The 10,237-nt window shown below is 45.9% G+C and overlaps 2 protein-coding genes across 2 annotated transcripts in view; both read left to right on the top strand.

The window, feature by feature from the left end:
- LOC130370066 (solute carrier family 12 member 3-like) overlaps positions 1-3,193 on the top strand; it is a 12,077-nt gene extending 8,884 nt beyond the window's left edge. The window contains exons 19-25 of the mRNA XM_056575714.1: positions 77-148; positions 615-719; positions 944-1,055; positions 1,412-1,498; positions 1,751-1,886; positions 1,980-2,047; positions 2,291-3,193. Coding sequence (XP_056431689.1) covers positions 77-148; positions 615-719; positions 944-1,055; positions 1,412-1,498; positions 1,751-1,886; positions 1,980-2,047; positions 2,291-2,429 — 719 coding nt within the window. The 3' untranslated portion in view covers positions 2,430-3,193. The remainder of the gene's footprint in view (positions 1-76; positions 149-614; positions 720-943; positions 1,056-1,411; positions 1,499-1,750; positions 1,887-1,979; positions 2,048-2,290) is intronic.
- Positions 3,194-4,409: 1,216 nt separating this feature from the next.
- Positions 4,410-10,084, top strand: LOC130370146 (uncharacterized). Its single transcript, XM_056575843.1, has 5 exons — positions 4,410-4,858; positions 5,486-5,646; positions 6,324-9,038; positions 9,141-9,377; positions 9,861-10,084. The coding sequence occupies exons 1-3, from the start codon at positions 4,675-4,677 to the stop codon at positions 6,903-6,905; spliced, it is 927 nt and encodes a 308-aa protein (XP_056431818.1). The 5' UTR covers positions 4,410-4,674; the 3' UTR covers positions 6,906-9,038; positions 9,141-9,377; positions 9,861-10,084.
- The last annotated feature ends 153 nt before the right edge of the window (positions 10,085-10,237 follow it).

The following is a 10,237-nucleotide window of genomic DNA, read 5'->3' as shown; positions in this document are numbered from 1 at the left end:
CCCATTGTGCCATTATAATGTGTCATGTGTACACTTTCATCATGACTTTATGGTTGATATCATTCCGTGTCCCCAGTGAACCAGTGCTTTGTGCCAGATAACCCTGACCAATCAGATCCCTCCATCACCACAACCCAGGAAGCCACAGGTAGATGGAGACACACACACACACACACACACAGGAACACACACACACACACACACACACACACACACACACACACACACACACACACACACACACACACACACACACACACACACACACACACACACACACACACACACACACACAGGTACATCCAGATACACACACACATACTCCCATATAAACATACACACACATACTCTCATACAAACATACACTTACACACACACATTCTCATATACAACCACAACCACACAAACACACAGGTACACACGCACACGTAGTCACACACAAACACACACACACACACACACACACACACACACACACACACACACACACACACACACACACACACACACACACACACACACACACACACACACACACACACACACACACACACACACACACACACACACACCACCAGCTCAGCGCTCACCTCTTTCGTGGTCGCGTGCTCCAGGGGACGCCACCGGCGAGAGAATGTCCAGCCAGCAGGTGAGGACGGCGTTCCAGAACAACCAGGGCAAGAAGACCATCGACGTCTACTGGATCTCCGACGACGGAGGTGAGCCTCACGCCCCCCCCCCCCCCCCCCCCCCCCCAGCACCCCTACACTGGATCCATCTGCTGCTCAGATCACTTACATGTTCCAGCCGCTCTCCTCGAAAGAGACGTCAACGACGGTCAAGGGGGGGGGGGGGGGGGGCCCTCTGATGTCACTACCCTGGGTGAGCTCTTCTACATCTGTGACATCGCCATGTATGACGTCCCCCCCCCCGTCCCCCCCAGGTCTGACGCTGCTGGTGCCCTACCTCCTGACCCGGAGGAAGAACTGGGGGCAGAGCCAGGTCCGCGTCTTCATCCTCGGGGACGAGCAGAGCATGGAGGAAGGGCGCCAGGAGTAGGTCGCCCTCCTCATACCGTCCCTCTTGCCTCCCTCTCTCCTTACCGTGCATAATTCCTTCCTGTGGGTTTAACACATTAGGCAGCATGAAATAATATCATGTTTAGGGGCACAAAGGTCAAGTACACGACACAAAACAACATCGCTATACTGTACATTGGCTCTGTGAGGGAATCTTTTATTTGGTTGAATTTCGGCCGACAACAATTCTGTTTCCCGTCTCCATGGAGACCCCGCTGGGTTCTTAGCACGGAACTCTCCCTGATAAGATTGCAACCGTGCAGAGCGCAGAGCGCGAAGCAAGTTGGAAGCAAGCTGCCTGTTTCAAAGCAATATTGTCTGTTTGATTTCAGGATGATCTCTCTGCTGAAGAGGTTCCGTCTGGACTTCCACGACGTCATTGTGATGACGGACAGCGAGAGGACGCCTCAGCCCAAAAAGTAGGTCCCGCCAAGCATGATGTGTAGTGTTGGGTGAGGCCGCCCGCAACAATGTGTTCTGACAGTTAAAAAGTGGAGGTGGACGTTTCTGGAAATAATGCGATTAATGTTTGGGATGATTTAAAACACGTGCAAGTAATTTTGTGCCCCAATGAATGGTGCGTCATTTCATCATGGAACTAAGCAAACACTGACAGCAGAAGTTTAGTGGATAATGAGGTCACGGATCTTCTTTTCTCTCTGTCTTCGCAGCCTGAAGAGGTTTGAGGACATTGTCGCCCCCTATAGGCTGAATGAGGAACAGCAGGACGGCGCCTCGGAAAGCGAACTGAAGACTCTCTGTCCGTTGAAGATATCTGACAAGGAGATGGAAGCCCTCCGAACCAAGGTGTGTGTAATATACATTGTGTTTGCGTGTGTGTTTGTATTTGAGTGTCAGTGCTGTCACTAATATTTATTTATTGTACATTTCATTTTTCAGTCCAACACAAAAGTAAGATTGAACGAAATTATCCGGAGAAATTCTGAACACGCCGCCCTGGTCTTAGTGTGAGTATTAAGGTGTGTGTGTGTGTGTGTGTGTGTGTGTGTGTGTGTGTGTGTGTGTGTGTGTGTGTGTGTGTGTGTGTGTGTGTGTGTGTGTGTGTGTGTGTGTGTGTGTGTGTGCGCCTATATGTGTGTGTGCGTTAAGTGCGTACATTTAAAAAGGTCTTCCAATTTTAAACAGAAAGTCTGTGACTCTCTCACAAAGCCCCAAGCGGTTCCTCACTGTGCCTGTGTGACCCTCTCCAGGAGCCTGCCCGTGCCTCAGACCGACTGCCCCATGTCGCTCTACATGGCCTGGCTGGAAGCCTTGACGTCCGGCCTCCACTGTCCTGTTGTCCTGATACGAGGAAACCAGCAGAACGTGCTCACGTTCTACTGCCAGTGAATTCCATTACTCGTCAGGGGCGGTTCTAGGGGGTCTAAAAGGGGGTCTAAAAGTTTTTTTTCTTTTCACCTCCTTCCGGACGGGGGTCGATTGCTTGCAATGGTGTGGCACTGACGCACAAGGTGGAACTTGAGATTTATTATATTTATTATTTACTAACTTTATTGCTGTTGGTGATGTATGATACTGAGTGGTTTGACGTCAGTGAAGGAAACCCAAAATGTTGTAATATTGACAATTGCTTTAACCAATGAAACATTTCAAATGTATAATACTGACAATTGCTGTAACTGAAGGAAACACTTAATACTATGCTACTGAAATGAATGCAGTAACGGGAAAAAGGCAATTATTGTATATTGTGTTTTCGAATGCCGATATTTTTTCTGCCAGTGAATTATAATGTTAACATTCTACTGCCAGTGAATTATACTGCTAACCAATTCACACGCCAGTAAAAATATTATTTTTTAATAAACAAAAGCCAAAAGCCAAGTATGATTAATGTTTTTGAAATGTTTTAGAAATGTAATATAACATACAGGAAGTATGAAGTTGTGATATGTAACCTCTTAAATTATGGTATGAGCAGGAACAGTGAGGTGACGGCTGTTTTTCACATTGAAAAGTAACTTATAATTATTAGCTTATAGCTTATTAATAGCTAAGATTGATTACTGAAACTTGATTACTTAGGTGTTATACAGGCCTACCATGTTTGCTCATTCTTCCCTGTACAACGGCTGCTTTCTCTATTAAACTAAATCGTTTCTCACTTCCTTTTTAATGTACAACGTTATGAAATGGTTTCATACATGCAGATTTGTTTATTTTGTGTCATTCAACACAACACAACACACCACTGTAAGGGATGTTTTGGGAATAAATACTGCAATTTAGGAAAAACTAATCATAATTACGATACTGAAGACCGAAATAGTGCCGCCACAACGAAACCAATCATTAAGACACATTAAGACACATACTCCCACCTCCCACCAACACACACAAACACACACACTGACACACACACACACACACACACACACACACACCACAGTTGATTCCAAATAGACCATGAACATTAAATGTAATAGCCCATTCATCTTACCAACACTACCTTCAAGTTGACGAGCCTGGATCGGGGCAAACAGGTGGCTTAATCACCACTAAAGCAGTGAAGGCCTTAAGGTCAACGTTAGGTCAATGCACAAGGGAACGTCAGAGGCCTCAACGCCAACAGGACGTCAACAGGTAGCGCTTGGATCAGTGGAGCAGGTAGCACGCATTAAATAATGAACAGGCATTTAGACAGGAAATAAAACGTAGTTCAACCGTGGTCAGCCCAGTCAATAAAGACATGTTGAGTGGTTCAACGGCTACCTCAAAGGCTGGTCACAGGGAGGGATGTTGAATGTTAATGTGACAGTAGTGTATTGTGGCCAAGCGGGTGGTTGGGCTATGACTGAGAGGAGGGGGCGTGGCTCTGTCTGTAGGGAAGAGAGGAGGGGGTGTGGCTCTGTCTGTAGGGAGTGAGAGGAGGGGGTGTGGCTCTGTCTGTAGGGAGTGAGAGGAGGGGGTGTGGCTCTGTCTGTAGGGAGTGAGAGGAGGGGGTGTGGCTCTGTCTGTAGGGAAGAGAGGAGGGGGCGTGGCTCTGTCTGTAATGGAGAGAGAGGAGGGGGCGTGGCTCCCTCTGTAGGGGAGGGATAGGATGGGCGTGGCTCTGTCTGTAATGGAGAGAGAGGAGGGGGCGTGGCTCCCTCTGTAGGGGAGGGATAGGAGGGGCGTGGCTATGTTTGTAGGGGAGAGAGGAAGGGGCGTGGCTATATCCGTAGGGGAGAGATAGGGGGAGGCGTGCGTAGCGTGTGCCATCCGCTGAGTTAGAGGCAGGTGTTGTCAATGATCCAATCAGAGAGAGACAGAGAGAGAGAGGGGTAAATAACAGTTTACAGTGAATATCACTGAATAACGCACATAATAGACACACATACAAACCGTACAATTCAATGTAGTACACTGCTTTGAACCAGAGTCAAACGTACATGACATGTAATGCAAACTTGTCCAATAGAAGAAGACGTATCACCATCGTGTGGCGAAGTGAAATCATCACAACGTATTGGTGAAACTGTGACGCGTGTGTGGGGAGTGGTCAGGGTTCAGTGTGTCAGAGCGCAGGATCATCGCCTGCAAGTCAACCAAGTCAAAGTCCAAGAACCGACCAATTTTATCATCGTGGTTGAACATGGACGGCGCTATGGAGGCCTCGTACAAATACGTGATTTACTTTGAGCGTCCTGACTTTGATGAATGGAAAAAAACAATCGAATACCACTTCAAAATTAAACGTAAATCAGGCGGTGGGGAATGCGGACCGGTGGATGTTTTCCAAGGAAATGTTTATAGAATTGCATTCAAAGATCGAAAAGGTGAGTCACAACAAAGACTCTATGATATAGCGTTTTAGAGTCTTATAATAATAACCTGGGTCTTATTATAATCGTTTGAATACGTTCTAGGGGTTAACTCTAAAAGCGAAAGTGAAACCATTGTGTTATTTTTCGGTGAATATGACTTGGCTGGCTTAAGTTTTCCGCTGCGTCACATAGTTTTTTATATTTAAAAAACTTATAGTTCGATTTGTGATATCTTTTATCTTTTGGTTTCAGTTTTCTTTCATGTTCGCACATAGGCCATAACTTTCGTTTTTGACAATGAGGCTCAAATGAGGATCTGCGCGTCAGGGCCGCCGTGCCAGGCTCCTTTAGTGCGCGTGGTCTACGAAGGGCCAGAAAATACAAGGGCGGAGGGTAGCCTGACAGGCCTACTATACAAAGCGAACCTCAAATATGCAAAATATCATATCTGATAACTTAGTTAACCTGTCTATTTACTATAGGAGAGTATCAATTTGTAAGCCTGCTGTAGGCTGCCTCCAATAATATCAACATTGGGTTATATTGTGTAGTTCAGACAGCCATTAGCAGTTATTGTCCTCTTCATCAAATGTATTTTGTAATTTAGTCTGAAACCTCTATCTTCATATGTTGTTTCAGATCAGCTTAGTGTGCTGAAGAAACGTGTTCACTCGATCGAGAGGGAGAACAAAATTGTTGCCAGGTTTATTGTCCATGAAACCCCAGAGTCTCTCCTTCCTGAACCGTCAACCCTCACAACTACTGCACCCGAAGCTGATAACCCGAAAGTGGGGTGTGAGGTGAGCTATTAATATGGGCTGTATAGATATGGATTTGATATGACCAGTTAGTACTACGGAAGACTGGGCATAATGAATCTTGTGCACTGCTTATATAACTGGTACCAATCTTTCTCACAAATATAGCCAACTATATAGGCCTATATTTTAATTATGTAGATCAGTACATAATTATATTGATCTACATAATTGTATAACTATATCAAATTAATTTGATACAATAAAAAAATTCTGAGCTTTAAGAGCTATTATTTGAGTGTACATTTTTTGAAATGGCCAAGCTATCCATCAGCTACTAAAGAGCGAAATGCTCTTTGAGAATATCTCTTTCGAGTTGACTGCACCTCTGTTGCATCTCTTCCCTGATTGGTTCAGTGAATCCCTCTCGCCTGTCATTCACAGGTGCGTGAAATGCAACTCTGCTGCTGTCGAGCCCTCTCTCTCCGCTCCCTCTATTCCTATGTTTCTCCACCATTAAACAAAGCAAACATGCAAACATGCATAGCAACTCTTGAATCTAACCTCAAATCCCTTTTAATATATTTGAACCGATATGAAAGTGTTGGATTTAAAATTAGCAACTTGGAAAGGTTTATGAGATTGATTCTCAGAATGATCTTCAAGCCGAATTTCATGAATGCAATTGAATAATGTATGTTTTTTTTCTACTTATCCAGACCGAATATCATGTTGCCGCCTCACCATTGCCACCCGTTGTTCAAAATCAACAAGAACACTTAGAGAGTTCCACTCCCCAAAATCCTCAGAAAGAACCTTCAAAGGCAGGGCAGCACCCAGAGGATGAGCTCCTACCCTCTGGCGGTCATGCTCAGTTGCAACTAGTTAGCGGTACAGGGAAGATCCAACCTGATGTTGAAGAAAACGGGCCCTTGAGGGATAGGGAGGCGCAATGGGTTGACAAAGTCAAAGAAACATCCAGGCCTAGTCAGGCTGACAAGGTAGACATTGTTGACTACATGCAAGGAAATCCTGCAGAGGCAGAATCCCCCAGTATCAGAGTGCAGCCTAATCCATCAGGATCCCACAAGGCAAGTTCTCTCTCGTGGGAAGAACCACAAAGAAGGCCCCTTTCTGATCAGCATGGCCCCAGAGACTACATGGGGTCTGCTGCTAGAGAAGTCCAAGAAGGAAAGGGGGGTCAACGTTATGACCTACCCGGGGGAGGAAATGTGCTGGTGTGTCGCGGTGACATCACCAAGGTAAAAGCAGACGCGCTGGTGAATGCCGCCAATGGATAACTGGATCATGGCGGAGGTGTTGCTGCTGCCCTGAGCCACGCAGGAGGTCCTGAAGTCCAGCGAGAAAGCTATGCTTTAGTAAGAAATCATGGGAGATATGCTACAGGGGATGCAGTAATGACTACGGGAGGGCGTCTACAATGCAAGAAGCTGATTCACATCGTTGGGCCTGTGCAGGGAGAGGCATATGGCCGTGAGCGAGAATTACTAACACGCTCGGTAGGGTCAGTGCTGAAACTGGCGGATGAGAACAAGTTCCAGTCCATAGCGATTCCCTGTATAAGCTCCGGCATTTTCAAAGTTCCAATCAGTTTGTGTGCAGAAGCAATTGTCACAGCTGTTTCTGACTTTGGGAGTCAAAGCCAGCACCTGAAGAGAATTACCCTGATAGACACCAGAGAGGAGGTAGTGAAGGCCTTGAAAGTGGCGTGTGAGAGGATCTTTTCCTCTGCCAATGCAGAACAAGAAACAGCCGGGGATCGCCAGTTCCATGAGAGCCCTGGAGCCTCGAGTCGATGGTCAAATTCTGGCGCTAATCCAGTAAACCATGGCGAGAAAGGAAGAATTATGAATGATGACCCTTCTCATAAGCCCCACAAACAGCACGAGCATCAAGAAGAAGTGTGGCCTGCTGCAAGACAAGTCCAAAGAAGAAAGGGGCGTCAATGTTATAACCTTCCCGGGGGAGTAAGCGTGTTGGTGTGTTGTGGTGACATCACCAAAGAAGAAGCAGATGTGCTGGTGAATGCCGCCAATAGAAACCTGAAGCATGACGGAGGCGTTGCGGGTGCCCTCAGCCACTCAGGAGGTCCTGAAGTGCAGAAAGAGAGTACAGATCTAGTAAAAGAACATGGGCAATATGCTGCAGGTGACACAGTAATGACTACGGGAGGGCATCTACAATGCAAGAAGCTGATTCACATCGTCAGGCCTGAACAGGGAGATGAGAATGGCACTGAGAAGTTATTTCTGAAAAAATCGGTTTGGTCAGCACTGCAACTGGCGGATGATAAGAAGTTCAAGTCCATAGCCATGCCCTGTATAAGCTCAGGTAATTCCAAAGTTCTTATCAGTGAGTGTGCAGAAGCAATTGTATCAGCTGTGTTTCGCTTTGGGAAACAAAGCCAACATCTGAACAAAATGACCCTGATTGACACCAGAGAGGAGGTAGTGGAGGCCTTAAAAGCGGCCTGCGACAGGATGTTTTCCTTGGAGATTGCAGAACCAGAAGCGTCCAGGGATCGCCAGTTACATGAGAGCACTCGACCCTTTGGTCCAGTCTCCAATTCTGGCGCCAATCCAGTAAACTATGGCGAGGTAGGAAGAATTATGAATGATGACCCTTCTCATAAGCCTCACAAACAGCATCAACATCAAGAAGAAGTGGAGCCTGCTGCAAGACAAGTCGAAAGAGGAAAGGGGAGTCAATGTTATGACCTTCCCGGGGGAGTCAGAGTGCTGGTGTGTTGTGGTGACATCACCAAGGTAGAAGCAGATGTGCTGGTGAATGCCGCCAATAGAAACCTGAAGCATGACGGAGGCGTTGCTGATGCCCTGAGCCGCGCAGGAGGTTCTAAAGTGCAGCAAGAAAGTACAGATTTAGTAACAAAACATGGGAAATATGCTACATGGGCCACAGTAATGACTACGGGAGGGCGTTTGAAATGCCAGAAGCTGATTCACATCGTCAGGCCTGTACCGGGAGAGGAGAATGGCAGTGAGAAGTTCTCCCTGAAAGAATCGGTTTGGTCAGCACTAAAACTGGCGGATGATAACGAGTTCAAGTCCATAGCCATGCCCTGTATAAGCTCAGGTAATTCCAAAATTCGTATCAGTGAGTGTGCAGAAGCAATTGTATCAGCTGTGTTTCGCTTTGGGAAACAAAGCCAACATCTGAACAAAATGACCCTGATTGACACCAGAGAGGAGGTAGTGGAAGCCTTAAAAGCGGCCTGCGACAGGATGTTTTCGTTCGAGATTGCAGAACCAGAAGCATCCGGGGATCGCCACTTCCAGGAGAGCGCTGGAGCCTCGAGAGGACGGTCCAAGTCTGGCGCTGATCCAGTAAACACTGAGACAGATTTCAGTGGCATCAAGTTGGAGACCGCGGTGGGGCTCATCGAGGAACAGAAAGTAGGAAATTTGGTTATTGTGCTGTAATGTGCACCCCATTTTATGTTGTAAATGGTTGCAGGAATGACAAGCCCCCCCCCCCCCCCCGGTTTCTCTTACCAGGTTGATGCCATAGTCTCACCTATGAAAGACAATGACCCTCGCTCTACCGGTTTGGGGAACATATTGTTCGATATAATCGGAAAAGGGTTGAAGCCTTTGTTTACGAAGAAGACAAAGGAATGGCAGTTGCCTGTTGTTGAAGTCGATGTTAATGGTCTCGAGAAGCTACACTGTCGCAAGGTCTTCTTCGTTAATCTTCTGCCCTGGGATGAGCAACACAGAGAAGCACCTCTCCTGGTACTATGGCGTGTTAGGAGTTAACACATTTGCATTTCCTCAGTATTGACTATCTCTGCTTTAAGTGTAACTCTTTGTTTGCAACATTAGTTGTATTAGTATTAGTTGTTGTTATAGTCATTAGAAGCATCTTTTATTTGTAGATAAGAAAACATCATCTATAGGATGTGCTTGTATTGATAACATGATTGAAATCACTTTATCAATAAGCATTGACTTCAGATATACATTGAAATAGTATATTTATATTAAATATTATATATATGTACAGTATATATGTGTATGTATAGTATGTCTAAAATAGTAAATTTTACACTGCAAGCGAGTGAGATTATTACATATTGTTACTTTAACATCAACCAATGGTCCACAAACATGTCTGGCCCTGCAAATGGAATTGAAAGCTGCGTTATATAATAGTATGTGTGAGTTGTCGTTGCATTACCCTAAAACATTATCTTCCTCTCCTTCATACCTTCCCAGGCTCTGAAACGTGGGCTTGAACACGTTTTGACTTCCTGTCAAGACCAAAGATTTGACTCCGTTGCTTTCCCTATGCTCGGTACTGGGGAAGTGTTGCAATTCCCCCAGGATGTGGCGCAATCAGTCCTGCTGGAGGTGGTCGGATCGCCCATGCTGAACAGGCACAGCGGCAGGCCATTGGTGGTCCGCATTGTCGTGCACCCCAGTGACCCCCAAACACGCAAGGCAAAAACTCAGTGCATATTATTATTTTGTTTAATTCTGGTTACATGCTAACATCTTTTGGTTCTCTAAGATGGATATAGTGTTTATTGTCTTGTGTGATATTGCTCATTAAATGGCTGCTAGCTGGGCATTCTCTAACTGACTGAGGTAAA

The sequence above is a fragment of the Gadus chalcogrammus genome, chromosome 17 (genome assembly GCF_026213295.1).
Source record: "Gadus chalcogrammus isolate NIFS_2021 chromosome 17, NIFS_Gcha_1.0, whole genome shotgun sequence".
NCBI classification, from domain to species: Eukaryota; Metazoa; Chordata; class Actinopteri; order Gadiformes; family Gadidae; genus Gadus; species Gadus chalcogrammus.
This window is presented reverse-complemented; position numbering and strand designations above follow the sequence as displayed.